The 19799-nt window shown below is 38.0% G+C and overlaps 2 protein-coding genes across 3 annotated transcripts in view; one reads left to right on the top strand and one right to left on the bottom strand.

Moving 5' to 3' along the window:
• LOC130569162 (LIM and SH3 domain protein 1-like) overlaps window positions 1-9222 on the top strand; it is an 18138-nt gene extending 8916 nt beyond the window's left edge. Inside the window, exons 4-8 of the mRNA XM_057358601.1 lie at window positions 6017-6124; window positions 7570-7645; window positions 7727-7815; window positions 7996-8037; window positions 8322-9222. Coding sequence (XP_057214584.1) covers window positions 6017-6124; window positions 7570-7645; window positions 7727-7815; window positions 7996-8037; window positions 8322-8495 — 489 coding nt within the window. The 3' untranslated portion in view covers window positions 8496-9222. The remainder of the gene's footprint in view (window positions 1-6016; window positions 6125-7569; window positions 7646-7726; window positions 7816-7995; window positions 8038-8321) is intronic.
• Window positions 8896-19799, bottom strand: LOC130569161 (kelch domain-containing protein 1). 2 transcript variants are annotated; one of them, XM_057358599.1, is made up of 13 exons: window positions 19632-19799; window positions 19351-19421; window positions 18979-19096; window positions 17823-17935; window positions 17532-17616; window positions 17355-17453; window positions 17160-17234; window positions 16710-16768; window positions 15592-15704; window positions 15428-15500; window positions 14636-14720; window positions 10027-10106; window positions 8896-9806 (listed from the first exon to the last, which is right to left on the bottom strand). In XM_057358599.1, exons 1-13 carry the CDS (start codon window positions 19731-19733, stop codon window positions 9665-9667), a joined length of 1215 nt encoding a protein of 404 aa, XP_057214582.1. In that variant the 5' UTR covers window positions 19734-19799; the 3' UTR covers window positions 8896-9664. The 2 variants fall into 2 exon arrangements, with proteins under 2 accessions (XP_057214582.1, XP_057214583.1); XM_057358600.1 differs by lacking the exon at window positions 19632-19799 and having other exon boundaries at window positions 17823-17922.

The raw sequence follows: 19799 nt of genomic DNA, 5'->3' as shown, positions 1-19799 counted from the left end.
CTGATTTGCCAACCGCCAGTAAAACTCAAGAAGAAGAAGAAGTTACTTCCGCTAGCGCCTCAGAATGGAGTTTACCAAGTGGCTTGCACATCTGCCACAAATACGTCTAGATGATGTACAACGTCTTGCAGACAAATTTTCGCTAACGACAAGATCAAAGCTAGAGAAAGGATACAAATTCTTCGTTGAACAGTACCTGTTTGATTATGAAGGTAAGTGTTTTGTTTTCTTTTTGTGTTAGTGAAGGTGCTAGGATAAGTACTTGAATACGTGTTTTGTCAGTTTTTTTTCTAACTGTTGTTAAATTCCAGCGCGACGGCAAAACGGAAGTTCTTCTTCTTCTTCTTCTTGTTTGTTGCAAGACGGATGTTATGATACACTGCTTTGCAAAAAGGTGGAAGTTAAGTGACGTCATTGTGAAAAGGGCGTATTAGCATTTTTTGTAAGGGTACATACTAGGGATGTAACAATATTATCGATATCGTGTTATCGCAATAGCAAAATTGTTTCAATATTATCGTGGTCACATGACTGTTTGAAACGGTCTTCCGGGCCTAACATAGAAAATGTTATAGAAAATAAAAGATGTTACCTTTGTTAAGGTCGATCTGGTGCAATTATTTAATTTTATAAAAGGGATTTTTAGGTCATTTGACCCATCTCATACTATATCCTCTAATCATAACTGTTGCTTAGAGGTTAAAGAAAAAGGATGCTTATGGCACGTTTCCAAGTCATCATTTGTCATTTTAAATATAGCAATAAATACTGTACCGTGGGTGTTATACCGAGATATTATCGTACAGTGAGATTTTGATATTTTTACATCCCTAGTACATACAGCCGTGGAAAAAAGTTAAAAGACCTTTCCAAATTTTCATTTGATCAGCATTTCTAGATGTATTGTGGCCATTCCAGTCCAATGTCTGTTGAATTTCAACAAAATCAAACCTCAGAAGTAACATAAAGTCATCCAACACCAATGTGAAAGACTGACAGCATGACAAGACACATCAACACTGTGATAATAATCCAGGTTATCACATCATTTTTTGGGGAACTTTTCCTAAGTACCTGTTTATGGCTGGGCGATGTGACGATGTTATCATATATTGACGATGTCTTGCAAATATCCCAATGTCGATTAACAGACAGATACCAGACGATAATTGATAATAATGGAAAATACGCGTTATAACATTATCATGCGATGTAGGTTTTAGCATGAACGTTCATGTTCATATGCCCAGGCAGTCAGTAACACGATATCGATACTTTGGAATAGTCTTCCCTGCACTGTCCGGGAGGCAGACACACTCTGTCAGTTTAAATCTAGACTAAAGACGCATCTTTTTAATCTTGCATACACTACACTTCCATAATATAAATCCTGAGGGTTTAGGCTGCATTAGTTAGATCAACTGGAACTAAAAACACAACTGATGTACTTGTTGCATCAAAGAGTGCAGAACAGTACTCTACTCTCAGCCAGTCTTGTCTCATTGTTCCAAGGTTACCACAGTGAGCAGGATGCAGTTCATGGCCAGACCTGATGGTAGAGCAGAGAATGGAAAGCGGCGACCTGACAAGAGCTGAGATGATAGAGCTGGATAAAGAAGGACGCAGTCACTTGACACGTCTTCACCACAAAATTTCAAATGCTATTAGATTATTAATTTTATTTTAAAACTATTATTTACCTTATTAGTAAGTAGTAAGTTTATTTATTTTTATTTAGCCTTGTTGTGCAAGCACTGTCGAGCTTGTGCAGAGGAAGCAGCTTTTGCCAGAGGGGAACTGGAATCCCCTGGTTGGGCCTGGGTTCTCTTGAGGTTTTTTTTCTTGATTAGAGTTTTGGGTTCCTCGCCACCGTTTGCATACTGTTTTTTTGCACTATTTGCCTGGCCGGGGGGCTGCTTTAGAATTTTAAAGTTTTACTTAATTAATATTGCATACAGGAATTTATAGTCTGTTATATTTGACCTGTGCTTCTCTCTCCTTTATCTTAAATGTGTGCTCTCACTGTGCGTGCGTGCGTGCGTGCGTGCGTGCGTGCGTGCGTGCGTGCGTGTACTTGTACATCTATATTTGTGAGGTCCTCACTTCCAGAGACCCCTTTAAAGGGCTGTTTGAGGGTGATGACTTGGTTTTAGGGTTTAGGTTATAATTAGGTTTAGGTTAGGTTTAGGGTAAGGGTTAGGGTCAGGCATGTAGTTCTGATGGTTAGGGTTAGGGTAACGGGCTCATAAAGATAGCTGCGCAAATCTATGTGTGTGTGTGTGCGTGTGTGTGTGTGCGTGCGTGCGTGCGTGTGTGTGTGTGTGAGTGAGTGCACGCGCGTGCATGTTTGTTTGGCACTTGGCGGGTCCGGAACGAATTCCCTCCCGGTCCGTATCCGCAGATTGATCGTCTGCGCAACGTTGCATGAAGTCACAAACACACCCGATGTTATCGGATATCGCGATGATTTTAAAGTCGATTATCGATTAAAAAATTAAACGCATCGCCCAGCCCTAGTACATGTATATATTACTGTCGTATTGCTTAAAAGTGAATATGAACTTGTTTTCTTTGCGGTTTTTGAGGTCTGAAAAAATACAGAGCATCTTTTCGGTTATTTTGACCGGTTTCTCCAGTTTTCATTTTCTGCAAATAAATGCAAATAGAAATATGGGAGAAATATTGTCAGTAGTTCACAGAATTAAATAAAAATTATCATTTTACATAAACACAAACCTATAAATAGTCAATTCAGAAAAACTGAAAATAATTTTGAAATGGTCTCTTATTTTTTCAGTGGATGTATATACAGTATTAGGGCTGTTTCACTATGTGATTATTGTGGCAAAAATAATTAACAATAACAATATTAGCACAGCATCTATTTTATAAGTAAATAAATAATACTATCAGTCAAATTTATTTTTTATTTGTTTTGTTTTCTTGGCCAATTAATTATACTCCAAATATGAGTGAAGGGAGGCAGAGTTTCTAAGCATTGAGACGTATAGAGCAAAACTTTAAAATAGTTTACAATGTTATCATATGTGTAGAATGATCAACACAATATCGATAACCATATTTTTTATATCATTGTTATTGTTAATATTGGTGTATTGTGACATCCCTAATATGTACGTTTTGATTGCGATGTATGAGGAGAATATATCATGCGTGCACTCGCTGGCAAAAAACTGTCTGGTGTTTTATATGCACTATGTAAGTCATAACATTGCTGAACCCATTTCTTACCTTAAAAGGAAGCTGAATGTGTTAACATGTAAACTACAAAACATTTTTGAAATCAATGAAATTATTGACAAATCAATTTAATGTCAGTACTGAAGAACCATATCATACCAAAGGCAAGATTTTGGTTTCAATCCAAACCTGGCACCTTAGATGTGGCATCTTGTTTTACATTTTTAGTAAATATCTGTGCCATTACGCCCTGTATATTCATTGAAATCATCCCTGTCCAGTCTGTTGTCGTAATATTTTTATTAACACAGACAGAAGGTCAGCATCACGGTCATTCGCAGTCATGTAAGGTTTACACTCCCCATGTAGCTCTCATCAGCACCTTCTGTTCTCTCTCTCTCACTTTCTACACCACATTTTACATGTTGGCCTTCTCTTCCTGAATCTTTCTTCACACCTCCCCCTCTCGATAACATCTCATTACTTCCTCCTTCTGCCTCCTGCTCTCCTATTGGTGCATTTTGTTGTCCTACTGGTGCAATCTGGCCTTTCTGAACAAATTGTTGTACTGATGTGTGTATTACACAAAAAAATACATTTTAAGAATTGGTACTCATGACATATCTTTGTTAAAGATGAAGTGCATAAATTGTGCACGCATTCCATCCGTCTTAAAGTCCCACTCTAACCTCTGTGGCGAGTGAAGCAACGATACGGACAAAGACCAGTTTCTCAGTAAGCCCCAGAGGGTGATTTATTTACACACAGTGCAACAAACGTGAATGTGAGTACAAGAATGAAGTGCTTCCGTGTCCAATCCCTTTGTGTTCGTGAGTTTCCTATGTGCTCGTGGATGAAGTCCGGTCATCAGCCGTCGGTCTCTACGAGGGGAGAAAACACACAACGTTAGCGTGGGAATCATGTGGAGTTGTAGCTCACCCTTGTTTCGGATGTGATTGTTGGCGTTTCCATGGCGACGCTGATTGTGCAATGGGCGACTCGCCACACCTCACAACAATTTCTTTGATAGCACCAAAAACCCTTGTGTGATTCCAAACCTATATTACTTTTTTTTCAGAACACAGAGGAAGATATTTTGGAGAATGTTGGTAACCGAACCATGGCGAACGATCCATTGACTTGCATTGGTTTTGTGTCCATACAATAGAAGTGAATGGTACCACCGTTGTTTGGTTACCAACGTTCTTCAAAATATTTTCTTCCGTGTTCTGCAGAAGAAAGTCAAACAGGAAATAACAAGAGAGTGAATAAATGATGACATAATTTGATGTTTGAAGAGCAGAGATGTTATTTTACAAGGTTTATATGTGGGGAAAACGCCACACCTGCCTTCTGTTCCAGAGAAATAATTACAAAGATTATTCAACTGCATGTAAATTCGTGTCCTGGAGCAGTGTTTAAAATAGTTACGTGTCATTTTCTCATGTACCTCATTTCAGTCCGCAGCACACTGTATTCTTCACACAGCCGATTTGTGACTGCACAAAAGCCTAAAAACACCAAAGATACTGCCGCAACACTGCACAACCCTCATAGCAAGAGTGTTACTCATCATTTTTGGCATAGTTGTGCGCAGAAGGGGTCTTTCAATCTCCCTCTCTATTTAGGGTCTTTGTTTACAGGCTGTGAGAGAACGGAGCGGTCTCGCACCCCTGGGTCAGCTCAGACCGGCCACTTTATGGGGAATTTCCGGGACGGTTCAGGAAAAGGGGGATGGTGATGTCAATCTGGGGAATGTCAGGGGCATTTTGTGAACATGCGTGTGCAAGCAAGCGTTACCAGCCCACCCCACCCTGTGTGTGTAGGGGTCAGACTCGGAAGGGAGTGTTATAAAGATGAGCTCTGTTTACAGTGGTCAAGTCACACTCCGGTTGGCAGCTTTGTGTTTGCCATTATTAACCTTGGGCTTTTGAATTTGAAATTTTGTATTTATTTTAAAAAGGGGACAATGCACATTAATTAACATGAACACTTAAGTACATGTAAATATGCCAGATTTAGCCATACAGGCTCATTTTCATCTGTAGTCCCAGGCAGGCTGATGGTAAATGTCCATAGATACATTAAAAATCTAGTTCACCCAAAAATACAAATCCTGTCATCATTTATTCACCCTCATGTCGATCAAAACCTGTATATGACTCGTCTGTGGAATATGAAAGAAGATATTTTGAACAATGTTGGTAACCGAACAACGGCGTTGTACCCATTGTGTCCATACAATTGAAGTGAATGGGTCCCGCCGTTGTTCGGTTACTGACATTCTTCAAAATATCTTCTTTTGTGTTCTGCATAAGAAATAAAGTCATACAGTCATAAATCTCTTTAAAATCCACAATATGGTGCTTATGGCTGTAGGCTAGAGAATACTCACTCCCACTGACTGTGCTGTAGTGTTTATCTGCTGTTTGTATTGCAGTAAAATACAGCGGTGCAATATAAATGACAGCCGGAGCTGATTTTATTGTCTCTCACAGCAGTGCCCGTGTATGACAGTCTACCAGTCAAGGGTTTGAATGGTGGGATGTGGCTCTGTCACACTATTTCTATTTATTCTTTTTTCGGTAAAAACCAGCTTGCGCTATATTGAGATGATCTAGACTGTTCTTCAGTTCATTTTTTTATGAGTGGTTACAGTATATGCCTACAGCAAACGGCATATTTTCACCACTCGTACAGGCTGTACGTGTTTAAGCTTGTTAGTTGTTTTTTTAAAGCTTGATTTTTCTTCCTGGGGTCTTTGACTATGAATCTGATTGTCAGACTGATGTTAATATGATTCGCTGTGTTCCAGGTGCTGTACAAAGAGGACTTTGAGAAGAACAAGGGGAAAGGGTTCAGCGTGGTGTCTGATACACCAGAACTGCAGAGGGTCAGGAAAACGCAAGACCAGATCAGCAACGTAAGACTGCTCTCCTTTCCACTCCCACTATCATGGATTTCCCCTCTTACTCATTGTGTAAATGTCTAAAGTCATAGTTCCCCTTAAAAATAAACCTTTTGTTATTTACCCACCCTCATGTTCTTTCAAGGCCTGACATATTCCAGCTATGAAACATCGAAGGACAGATTTAGCAGAATGACACACAAAAGCATCATTAAACTGGTTAATACACTACATGCACTGTATTTTAAGATTTCTGAAGTAATACAATAGCGTTGTGTGATGGACAGACTGCAGTTGAAGATGCTATATTGAGCTACAAAGGAAGATATTTGGAAGAATGTCAGTAACCAAAGAGATCTCATCCCCCACTGACTTCCATAGGATGTATTTTCTCTGCTATGGCAGTAAATGGGGGATGAGATCTGTTTGGTTACTGACATTCTTCCAAATACAGGTTTGGAACAAACTGAGGGTGAGCAAATGATGACAGAATTTACATTTTTGGCTGAACTATATCGTTAAAAACTAGCAGGTGGCCAAATTATTTGATGAATCTGCACGCTTTATTTTTCTGCTCTCCTCTTCCCCTCCGCCTCCTTTTTTCCTCCCTCTGAGTTTTCCTCCTCATCATTATGTGTCATGGAATGTTGCCAAGCAACTCTCTGATCACATGACTGGTGCTGAAGAGTCATTTCCTCTCTGTCTATGAACGGTTCTTTTTTAAGAATAGAGTCATGCAAGACCACTTACAGTATACAGACCAAATGCGACTGGGTTGAACACACTGACCCCTTGTGGCTGAAATGACACAACTGAGTCACACATATTTAAAGAATAGAAAAATTCTGTCATTTGACATTTCTCATCATGACATGTCTTTTTCTGTTGAACACAAAAGAAGATATTATGAAGAATGTGGAAACCAAACCGTTTTCTACTATGGTAATCAGTAGTGCCCCAGAACTGTTTGGGTTCCAACATTTTACCAAATATCTTTGTTTGTGTTCAGCAAAACAACAAAATTTATACAAGTTTGGAACAACTTGAGGGTGAGTAAATGATGATTTTCATTTTTAGGTGAACTATCCCTTTAAAACTCAATGAAGTAAAAATTAAAGTATTATTATTTTTGAATGGTGATGTATCTGCATCTGCCTTCAACTAACAATAGCACATTTTCATTATATGTCATGTGATAGTAAACTTAAATTTTTAAAATCTCATCATAAGTTTGTTTGTACAGGATACGGTAGAAATCATTTATCATTATTACTTTTGTCTCTGTTACAAACTGCACATTGTGGTTTCTCGGTAGTGATGTAAACAAAAGGCCATTGACACCCGACTTCCTGTTTTAATAGGAAATAGATATCAGCGAAGGACACAGGGCTCTTCAAACCATTTCATGGGCTTTCTGTTATTGTTTCTGTGAAGTGTTACATTGTTGTGTTTATTTACAGATAAAATATCATGAGGACTTTGAGAAAGGTCGGATGGGAGGAGAGGGCACACCCACTGATACCTACCCCAACCTAAGTAAGCACGGATCCTCATAACTGACTATTCTTCTTTTTTAGAATTTTGCTAACTCTGATGTGTTTTTGGGTTTGTGTTTAGGCTATCAGCAGCCACCTCAGTCTCCAAGTTACAACTATGATCCACAGCCTGTGCGTTTTGCAGCTGCTCCACCGCCCTCTAGTGCTGGGGTAAGATGTTTCTCTAGTCTCATTTTCATTCTCACCATTACATAGATATACTTACCTTCGCATTGTGCCAAACCCAAATGACTTTATTTTGTGGAACACAAAAACCAAACACAAAAGTCTGCTTCAATCATTTGCATTGTATAGAAAAGATCAGCATAAAACTTCTCTTGTGTTCCACAGCCTGTGCGTTCTGCAGCTGTTCCGCCGCCCTCTAGTGGTGGGGTAAGATGTTTCTCTTATTTCATTCTCACCATTACTTAAATATACTTACCTTCGTGTTGTTTCAAACCCAGATTACTTTATTTCATGCAACACAAAAGAGTGCTTCAATCATTTGCATTGTATAGAAAAGATCAGCATCAAACTTCTCTTGTGTTCAACGGAAGAAAGACATACAGATCAGACAAACAGTGTTTTTATTTTTGGGAATATGGTCTCTTAAAAAATGTCTTTTGTTTTCCACAAGGCCCTCCCACCATTTAATCTCATTGAATCTGTTTCTGCAGAAGCGCTATAGAGCAGTGTACGATTACACTGCTGCCGATGAGGATGAGGTCTCATTCGCAGATGGCGACTTGATATTAGATGTACAGCAGATTGATGAGGGCTGGATGTTTGGACGCGTGGAGCGTACAGGGCAGCAGGGGATGCTTCCAGCCAATTACATCGAGGCAATCTGAGGAAAAGAGCCAGGTCCAAAAACAGAGAAATAAAGGGACAATTCTTATTACGTCTCAGTTAAAATTTATTTTACTTTTTTTTATTTGCCCCAGCGTTTGATAATTTCATCCAAAACAGAAGAGAACTCAACCAAACATCTAGGCTTTAGTTTGACTGACAAGGCTAATAAGCTTAGAAGAAATCAGATCTTGGCTTTTTGTTTTTATTTTTAAGCTCTCCCTGCAATGCTGCATAGTTGTGCATTGCTTTGCTGCCATGTTTAAATTCTGCAGGTCGTTCTCTTTCTTTGATTTGAAAACTGCAGTGAATCTATGTAAAGATAAGTGGGTGATGCCAGTCAGTATGTTAGGGCTGTAGAATCTGCTGGGAAATTTTTTATATTCCAAAAGTGGCAGTGTGAATGGACAACATTCATCATGTTGTATGTCTTAAACAGTGGTTTTATTGCGAGAACTGCTAAACAACCCCTTCTGCCTCTGGAATATTTCTATATGCACTTGGAGGGAACTACCAAAAAGAATATTAAGATTTTATATGTGCAAAATATTGTTTTTGGCAAGTCGGTAGAGTCACTGTCGTCCTTCAAGAATGAGATGAACCACAAAACAATGAGGTTTTATAGAATTATTATAAAAAATAAAACTATGTATAGTATAATCACCAGTTTTTATCATTCCAGTGATATTTTGTAACAAATCATTCCAATCCATTATATTGAATAATAAAGTGATAAATAAAAAAATGAAAGGGGAAGTGTATTTTTTATTTAATAAAAGTGTATTTTATTAAATGCGTTTTTAATGCTGTTGGCTCGTGTAGTAGGTTGTCAGTGTTACATAAAGTGCATTTAAAGAAAAGCCACTTATGGTAAGTTTCAAACGATTCATCCTTTAGTTCCTAAACAGATAATACACACATTCTCCAGCACATCTGAAGGATTTCATTTAACGTGAATAATTCTTGTATACAATAATCTACAGTTAAATATGTACATTCAAGTCTATCCAATACGTGGAATGATTGGAGTGCTATTTAAACACTGAGACTGCAGCAAAGCTGCTTTAAAACAATATATATATTGTAAACTGCTCTATACAAATAAACATGACTTGATTTGGACAGAAATATTTATACTTTTAATCAGGAAATGAGAGCTGTCCATGTAAACTTAGGTGGCTACATATACATTTTGAGCATTGTCCATGAAGTAGGATATCCTCTTGCCAATTGTCTTCTGAAGTTTGGCTGGTAACCACGAAACTTGCTCTTGGACAGAAAATGTGTGTTTTCCTATGCAGTCTTCGCATAATCTAAACAGGAAATTCCAAATATTTCGTGAAAAACATTCCTTATCACATAATTAGACCGCAAAATATCTATATTTATTAAAAGAGGTAAGGCATATCATTTTAATTCAAGGTTGTTAATTGCCGATAAATTGTTAGACTGTTGACACAAATGAAGTGTTTCTCAAACAAAGAATACTTTCATTAGATGTTTGGTGCAGTGTGTAATTCACGTGGTTTTTACCTTGACAGCGAGTACGGTTGAGTCTGAAACAGCAGCACGTCTCCACAATGGCTTTGAGTGGGAGACCTGAGCGCCACCACCTATACAGACAAATACATGATGCTTATTTTTCAATTATTGCGGTAGAGCATTCTACAGATGGTTTTGATTTGAAATTTAAAGGAAAAGTTCACCCATAAATGAACATTTTCTCTCATAATTTACTCACTCATTTTGAAATGTAAAGCAAGGTGAGGCGTATAATTACTGTGCCACTAGTGTCATCAAACAAACTGTATTGTTTTCCTGAAAACTTATTTCATTAGTTCTCTACCCCAAAATCAAGCCATTGGTTGAACCAATCAAGATCTTGAGTGGTCAGTTGTGATACAGCCATAGTGTTTGCACAATCAACAATATAAATGTCTAGTTGTAAACTCATAATAAACTAAATAAAAACAATACACTTTACTCTAAAAATAGTTCCAGCGAAAATGAATAATTGATCATAATTGACCTTCACAGCATCCCAGATGTAAATCCCCAAGTACATACATCTATTATAAAAATAATAAACTTTTAACTGATTTCACTGATTTAATAAATGTCTTGAAAAGCAAAATGATAGGTGTGTGAGAAAACAATGGGCTATATGCATGCGTGACTTCCACATTTCACGATCAGAACCCTAGGCACTTTCCGGTTGGGGAGACTTAAAGAGAAATGGAAAAATGAGAAAATAGTTCAATTTAGCAGATGCTGTACATTGTGGCTCACAGCAGTGGTATATAGAAGTGCTGTTCTACCGTATTTGAAATGATACTTTCATAAGTTAACATTTCGTTGTAACATTCAAATACGGTAGAACGCAACTTCTACCACTGCTGTGTGCCGCAATGTACAGCATCTGCTAAATTGAACTATTTTCTCATTTTTCCATTTCTCTCTGCTTTAAGTCTCCCCAACCGGAAACTGCCGAGGGTTCTGACCGTGAAACATGGAAGTCACGCATGCATATAGCCCATTAATAATCTGACCATATTTAGCAGAGCTGAACGCCAACTGCTCTTTCTAAGATGTTTTTACACAGCAGATGTTTTCCAGATCTTTAGCAGATGTATTACAGACGTTCTGACGTCTCCGAGACGTATTGCATTTGAGCAAACTATGTATTGCAGATGTAAATGCAGACGTCAAATAGATGTAAGCCAGATGGGGTGTGCTATCAGGGATACACATCTGGGATAGCATGAGTCAGTAAATTATGAGAGAATTTTTCTTTAAATCTTCATCAACACAATCTGTAGAATGCTGTGTGTGTGTTGACTGTTTATGAGACAAGAAGAATACAACAGTGTAGAAGTATTTTTACAAACTGAGGTGCAAGTCTAAATTAGCTTCTGTCGTAATTGACAGCATGCCTCAGATAGAGGTTCACTTACACAGTATCTTTAACCTAGAATATGTGTTTAATATAGCCTACTGCTTAATAACAGCAGCATTAAAAAATATCCACCACCATTAAACAATGGTTAAACTTGTTCGTTCTCTTGGATGAATTCCAGCTAACCAAAGTCTGCATTTCCCCATTTATGTGACACATTAGCCCTGAGCTAATGTGTCACATAATTATTGAGTCAATGGCAGTGCTCACAGGTAAACTTCATCCATTCATTTGGAGGTAGCCTATCTCAGGTCACGTTTGGTATGTTCAGTACTCTTAGTTCTGCCTTGAGCTGCATGCACTGGTTTTACATAACAGACTCCAGACCGTACGATTGCTGTTTTTAAACCTGCTCAAAGGATTAAGCCTGAGTATGAAGTTAAATTAGTGCCTAAAAGATTTGCATGCGCAGCATAACATTTGTAAAAACGTACATGACATTGCAAGCGTAAAATAAATTTGCATTCGCAAAAAAGTTTTGTAAAGGTGTAAATCAAGCTGCAAGCGAAAGAAAACAAGTTTTGCAGCATTGTATCATTTTTCGTAAGCGTAATTCATGTGTTGTGAAACGGCAACTTCATATTACGTCAAATAATTATGATCTGTATTCTTCTGACCTCCGTTTTTTCCACGCTTACACTTTTGGCACGTTTTTTGCGCTGAAATACGGCCAAAAGCATTGCGAGTCTGTAAACAGAGGTGTGTGTGCAAAAACAATGGTGTTATGAAAAGCAAAACGGATTCATTGCGCAAAACCTGTCTTTGTGTATGTAAAATAAATCTGTTGCAAACGTCTTGCCTACGTAGGCGAAAACTGTTTTTTGCAATAAACCGATGTGTACGGTTCCGTCTCGTGCTTACACTTTTGGCACGATTCTCGCACTAATACGCCCTTTTCACATGACGTCACGCATCTTCCGTTCTGCCGCAAAGCAGTGCATCGTTACTTCCGCTAGCACTCCAGTTCATAAGGTGGCGGTAATGCACATATANCGATCATAGATATCTCATTTGTACACGATTCTTTAAACATTAACCTGACTGACATGTGTTGAATTACTACTATATACCCTTACGAAAATTAAAAAATAATTGTTTAACCACAGTAAAACTGGGTTTGCCAATGGTAATCCTAACACCATGGTTGCTACTACAAAAACATGGTTCATTTGATAAGGATAGAAATTCTGTACATCATGAAAATGTGCTTAAACCATTGAACTGATGCTACAATCTATAATTAAAACTTTTAATTCCAAATGTATGAGAATTTACACTGTAATTTTAATGGTCTCTTAAGGATTTGATGATGGATGCTGTATTAGGCTTCATTTGCGACTGTCCCACCTACTTAGTCCACAACCAATTGCTTAAGACTTATTGGAGTTTAGGTTTTCCCAGGATTTAGCATACTATGCATATTAGCTATGCACATTTTAAAAATTTCCTGCATAAATAGTGTAAAAATATAAAAACTCGTTGAGAACTTGAGTCACCAAAATCTCAGCCATTTGCAGTAAATTATGGCTTCTGGTATTGTTGGGAAGAAGCACGGCATAAACGCGAGACCTAGAAACTTGGTATTAACTGTTTTAATTGTAGATTGTATAATTATAGTTAATGGTTTAAGCAGATTTACATGATGTATAGAATTTATAGCACTGATAATTCAATACATTTTAAACAAAATTTTCTTTCCAAGACACCAGCTAAGAATTCAGTATCAACACATGTCAATCAGCTAAATGATTAAAGAATCGTATATATTAAGTATTAGATATCTATGATCGCCTGGGTGCATGCATTAAAGTGTCTGATGTCTGCTTAACTGGCGCTTTATTGAACCAATCAGATAAGAGAAAACGATGAGTCATCAGGAACCTCATATGATTGGTCACAAGAAGGTAGCCCCCGCCTCCCCCTTCACGCTTGCAAACTCAATTAAGCCCTTTTCACAATGACGTCACTTAACTTCCGCCTTTTCGCAAAGCAGTGTATCATAACATCCGTCTTGCAACAAACAAGAAGAAGAAGAAGAAGAACTTCCGTTTTGATGTCGCGCTGGAATTTAACAATAGTGAGAAAAAAACTGACAGAACACGTATTCCTACTTATCCTAGCACCTTCGCTAACACAAAAAGAAAAGAAAACACTTACCTTCATAATCAAACAGGTACTGTTCAACAAAGAATTTGTATCTTTTCTCTAGCTTTGATCTTGTTGTTAGCTAAAATTTGTCTGCAAGACGTTTGTGACAAGCAGAGCGGGACGAGGGCCTTGAGGGAACTGCGCGAGGCCGGTGACGCGAGTGATGACGAGCATCTCTCTCGTCCCACTCTGCTTGTCACAACGTTTTACATCATCTAGCCATATTTGTGGCAGATGTACAAGGGACTTGGTAAACTCCATTCTGAGGCGCTAGCGGAAGTAACTTCTTCTTGAGTTTTACTGGCGGTTGGCAAACCAGCTTATATGTGCATTACCGCCACCTTATGAACTGGAGTGCTAGCGGAAGTAACGATGCACTGCTTTGCGGCAGAACGGAAGATGCGTGACGTCATGTGAAAAGGGCGTATTAGTGCGAGAATCGTGCCAAAAGTGTAAGCACGAGACGGAACCGTACACATCGGTTTATTGCAAAAAACAGTTTTCGCCTACGTAGGCAAGACGTTTGCAACAGATTTATTTTACATACACAAAGACAGGTTTTGCGCAATGAATCCGTTTTGCTTTTCATAACACCATTGTTTTTGCACACACACCTCTGTTTACAGACTCGCAATGCTTTTGGCCGTATTTCAGCGCAAAAAACGTGCCAAAAGTGTAAGCGTGGAAAAAACGGAGGTCAGAAGAATACAGATCATAATTATTTGACGTAATATGAAGTTGCCGTTTCACAACACATGAATTACGCTTACGAAAAATGATACAATGCTGCAAAACTTGTTTTCTTTCGCTTGCAGCTTGATTTACACCTTTACAAAACTTTTTTGTGAATGCAAATTTATTTTACGCTTGCAATGTCACGTACGCTTTTACAAATGTTATCCTGCGCATGCAAATCTTTTAGGCACTAATTTAACTTCATACCTGAGCTTCAACCTATATATATACCTTCAAAATATACGTCACCGTGTTTATGAAAGCAGCTACATTTCCTCAATAATAAGTCTAAAGTGTACATACCGAATCCATTAGAAAGATGAAAGTCTGGCTTCCTCCAAAAACCACCACATCACCGTCCCTCCCATTATCAGCAGAATGCCATAACCTGAGGTCAGAGATGGTTAACAGTAACACTCAATATAACCCTCCTGGCCAAACTTTTATACACACAACGCTGCATTATTACTATTCTACTATGAAGATAACTCGGTAGCAAAACTTGAGAGCATGTAGATTTTAATTTGGGAACTTGTAAAGTAAGTATTTGTACCTGTACACTAAAATGTACACTCATAGCCCCCAATGTGAAAACTTGTAAAATAAAAAACTTGAGTTGAATGTCGAGATTTGCACTCGTGGACAAAACTCACACATCTGTCTACTGAATTTGAAGTTGCAGAAAAATACTCACAAATGTGTAAACTGGCATTTACCAACATTGGCAGATACAAATGCATAGCACATATTTACACGTTTTCCTAGATTCATATTTGAATTTCTACCACAAATAGGCATCTACAACCTCTCAAATCTGTCACTACAGTTTCAAATCTTCCCGCCTTGATTTTTTTTTTTTTTTCGCGAGAAACCCGTTGCAAAACTAACTTGTGCACTTGAAAGCTCAGAGGCGAGAGAAAGAGCGGCATTTGATGACGTCATGCTGCTGAGCCACACCGCCCCCTAATGGCAGGAAAAATCACAATGAAAGGATCTAGAAAATAATAGTTTAAATAATGTTTAAATAATACAGTTTTCAACTATCTAATCTACATGCTCTCAAGTTTTGCAACTGATTTATCTTCATATTTCTACCTGGGCTTGTCTTTGTGCACATGGTCTCTCTCCCTCCATTCTTTTGTTACAGTGTCGAATTCCCACCCATCACCTAGACAAAAGAAATATGGGATGTTTAGAAAAATTGTCACGGTTATTTACGGACACGAATGTTTTCAAAACTTACTGAATGTTGAACTTACTGAGAACCTTGCCGTTAGTGCTGAGGCCACCAAACAGGAAGAGTTTGTGGTCTGAGATGGCTGTGAGCGTGTGAAGAGTGCGGCCCTGTGGGAGATGTGTAGCATGATGGTCTCTGGGTTTAAAAAGAGAATGTTGTGTATTTATGTCTGACATTAAGACATTAAGTTGAATAAATCTTCTGAAAAGATCTTTAAGATCTTTAAGACCAAAAGTGTATAAAGTTGAATACTATGAAATGTTTTATCCCTAATGCCTAAAACTGCTTTTAAATGTTTTGCACATTCATGGAAAAAATAACAGAAGAAATCATCCTGACAAGAAGCTAGTGTGCTGACCTTTTGCATGACTTACATAATTTTCCTTATGTGTAATTTACTGTTATGTAATTTTGTTAGTGTGCAGTCTAGTTACACGTGTAGCTGTTTAAAACATGCTGATGTGCAAAAGGCATCCGTAACAGCACCAAAAGGCTTCTCACATACAGTTTATACTATATCATTGCACATTTATAAAGGTAAAATACACTCTTGAAAATAAAGGTGGTAATAAAAGTTCTTTACAACTTGTTTCTCCAAAAGACCATTCAGTCAAAGGTTCTTAAAGGCATAGTTCACCCAAAGATGAACATTCCATCATGATTTACTCAACCTCAAGTTGTTCCAAACCTGTATAAATTTCGTTGTTCAGTTGAACACAAAGAAAGATATTTGGAAGAATGTCAGCAACTAAGATTTCTAGGCCACCATTCACTACCATTAAAATGGTTGTCAGAGGTGTCCCAGAACTGTTTGTTTTCCTAAATTCTTAAAAATATTTGATTTTGTGTTCGACAGAACAAAAAATTACACAATAATTATTTCTACTATATTAGTTAATGGTGCCCCAGAAATCTGTTGCTAACATTCTTCCAAATATCTTTCTTTGTGTTCAACCAAACAAAGAAATTATACAGGTTTGGATCAACTTGAGGGCGAGTAAATGATGACAGATTTAAGTTAACTTGAAACCGTCCATTGCTTTATTAAGGAAACATTATATGACATTGTGTAACACATTTATTTAAGAGGGTAGTGGTTTGGCTGTTGTAGATCAATAATAAAAAACTTTAAGCACTTACATTTTTGTCCACATCCATGTCGTCAGATCTAAACAGTGAATGTCTATCGTCTGCGTTTCCTAAATTGAAAGACATTGGTAAATGCATTAGCTAAACTGAACTAACAATGAACAATACAGCATTAATGTTAGGTCATGTTAATTTCAGCATTTACTAATACATTATTAAAATCAAACGTTGATTTTACATTAGTTAATGCACCATGAATTAACATGAATAACTGTATTGACATGAACTAACATTAACAGGGATTAATAAATACTGAAAAACTAAGTTGTTCATTGTTAGCTAATGCTAGCTGATGCATTTACTAATGTTAACAAATAGCACCTTATTGTAAAGTGTATTTCTATATTTTTTAGCATTGAATGTTAAAATGCAACTGAAAATACTCAAATCAAAGAGATCATTTTTCAAATGTGTTAACCAGGTGTGTTGCCAGGTTCTTACCAGACCGCCGCAGATGTAGCCTTTCTGACCTAAAGTAGCGCTGGCATGGGATGATCTGGGCTCTGGAGACTGGCCCTGCAAGTGGATTCAGACAGCAAGAAAACCAAACAATGTATTCCGTCATTATTTATATTCATGGTTCAGAGAAGAGAACATTTGCGATAGCCAATATTTAACTTTGTCTGTCATTTTTACCTGGGTTTGTGGTTTGGTCCAAGTGGCTGACGCAGGTTCAAACATATGTACCTCATTATTCCATCCCCAAAACTGAAAAACATCCGAGCCGATTGTTGCCTATGAGGAGACACTTACATGTTGATGAAATCCAGTAAAACTGTCATTGCCATTTTTTTCCAGGAATCGTTTGCTTACCCAAGAGGTCTCGTCCAACAAAAATGTTTTAGAGTTGTTGATCTGGCTGACTGTTTTGCAGCCGTATCCGCCGAAGTAGATGAGCCTGTGAATGACATCAAATGCTCTAAAAACTGCTCCAACAAATCAACAGCTTTCCTTGCTTGTATTTTCTCGTATATGAAGAATGAATCTTGACATGCATGGTTGTGTAACTTTGGTATTGTTTGCAAATAGTGTCTTGCGGCTATTATGCAAATTCTGAATTGTACAATATATCAAGTTGTTCCGCTGTGACCTTGTTTTTCATACCTGTTTCTATAGACCCAGCAGGAATGTCTGATTCTAGGAGATGGCGTCGCTCCCAACGTGCCCGTCACTTTTCTCCAGCTATATTCTCCATGCGAGAGGTCTACACAGTACATCTGTCATAACAGACCACCAGGTACAAGATCTCAAACAGAAGCGGTGTGATTTCTAATCACACATATTAAGAAGGCAACCCTAAAACCTGGTTTTTATGTTTTCTTTCATTTCTGTGCCATAATCGGAGAATAGATCACTTATAACACTCTTAATAATAAAAGTGCTTAAAAGGTTCTTCACAGCGATGCCATAGAAGAACCATTTTTGGTTCCACAAAGAACCATTCAGCCAAAGGTTCTTTAAAGAACCATCCTTTTCTTACTTTTCTATCAAATCTATATATATATATGTGAACCTGGATCACAAAACCAGTCTTAAGTAGCACGGGAACATTTTTAGTAAAAGACAAAAATACATTGTGTGGGTCAAAATTATCGATTTTTCTTTTATATATCTATAGAAAGTTTATTTATTCAGCTTTCAGATTATGTAAAAATCTCAAATTCGGAAAATTGACCCATAAGACTGGTTTTGTTGTCCAGGGTCACATATCAGATGTTAAAGGTTCTTTATGGAACCGAAGAATCTTTTGAAGCACCTTTTTTTAAGAGTGTAGAAAATTTTCACACCAACTGAAGTGTGTAATACAACACATCTTTGTTCTCACTGTAGCCTATATCAGTTACAGGGAAACAAGAAAAACACACTCTAAAAATTTTCTGGGAGGTGGAGTTTCCCTTCACCAGACGCTTTATTTTTTTTGCCATTTTTGCATGAAAACTTCCTACCAAACTTCCTTCTAATACTAATTGTGGCTACATTTGCAAAACAAATTCCTGCACAGTTTGTTCATATGTCATTTCTCAAAGTCCTTTCTGAGTCCAAGCATGTCGTACTGTTTATGGTTGTGACCAACAAAAGGTCAATCTTGTAGGGTAACATATTATTCCAGTACATTCTTTGTTAAGCCACAAACAATAGATGTGTAGCCTATATTATGTGCAACTCTCTGCCCTGACAAACCTGTAAGTCTGCCTCTGTTGATGTACTTGTTGATCTAGATATGTTACTTCGTAATGTTATCATTCCTGAGGTAGCTCACCTGGTTGGTGTAGGCATTGCGTACACAACCCCCAAAAATGTAAAGCACACCCTGAAGATATGCACCGCATGCCTGTGATAGGACAGGAGGAACCTCTCCGCCCATATGCCTCTGGGACCTGCCATACACACATAATTAAAACTCAGGGGAACTGTTGTAGTCTTATGCTTGGCGTGATAGAAACAGCTAGTACTACATGTTTCCTCATTATACTGAACAACTGGTGTTTAAAGAGCAATGTCAACCACATCAGGTGAAAAAACACGAAACACATGAACTGCTGTTTGCAGTAAGGGATGACAGATATTCAGGAATTGCCATCCCTTGGTCAAACAAATAAGACCAGGATGAACAGAACGAAAAATATCTTACCAGACTCCACTCTCCATGTCATAAAGCAAGATCTCATCACTGGGGAAAAAGGTTTCTTTTCCATCAACACACTGAAACGTGTAAAGCAAAGAAAGAGCGCGTCAGTGTCAATCGTGTTCTTTAAAAAAGATATCTCGAAAATAAATAAAAAATGTGCCAGTCAACCAGTCGCACACTACACAACTATAAGTTACTATTTTGAACATGATTATTAGTCGTTCCATGTCACAGACTCAATGGATGGCAATCGCAATAAAAAAAATACGATTTAGTACTCTCACCCTGCATCCACCCCAGACGTACAGCGTGTTTCCCTCCAGGAAGGAGATGTGGTCGCTCCGCGCAAGAGCCGGCGAAAGTTGCGCTTCTTCTTCACCTGCCATCGCTTATGTATGGCGCTCCAGCAGCAACGGAGCCCACAGAGACATCAGCTCCAGTGTTTACAGAAA

This window comes from Triplophysa rosa, linkage group LG18 (genome assembly GCF_024868665.1).
Source record: "Triplophysa rosa linkage group LG18, Trosa_1v2, whole genome shotgun sequence".
Lineage (NCBI taxonomy): Eukaryota > Metazoa > Chordata > Actinopteri > Cypriniformes > Nemacheilidae > Triplophysa > Triplophysa rosa.
The sequence above is the reverse complement of the archived record's forward strand: the minus strand, read 5'-3'. Positions and strand labels throughout refer to the sequence as shown.

Coding starts and splice junctions, on each gene's coding strand:
- LOC130569161 (XM_057358599.1), bottom strand. CDS start 19,733: ATGGCAGGTGAAGAAGAAGCGCAACTTTCGCCGGCTCTTGCGCGGAGC. Junction 16,769..17,159: donor GCTACATCTGCGGCGGTCTG/GTAAGAACCTGG, acceptor CTTTCAATTTAG/GAAACGCAGACGATAGACAT. Junction 15,705..16,709: donor ACATGGATGTGGACAAAAAT/GTAAGTGCTTAA, acceptor TTTTAAACCCAG/AGACCATCATGCTACACATC.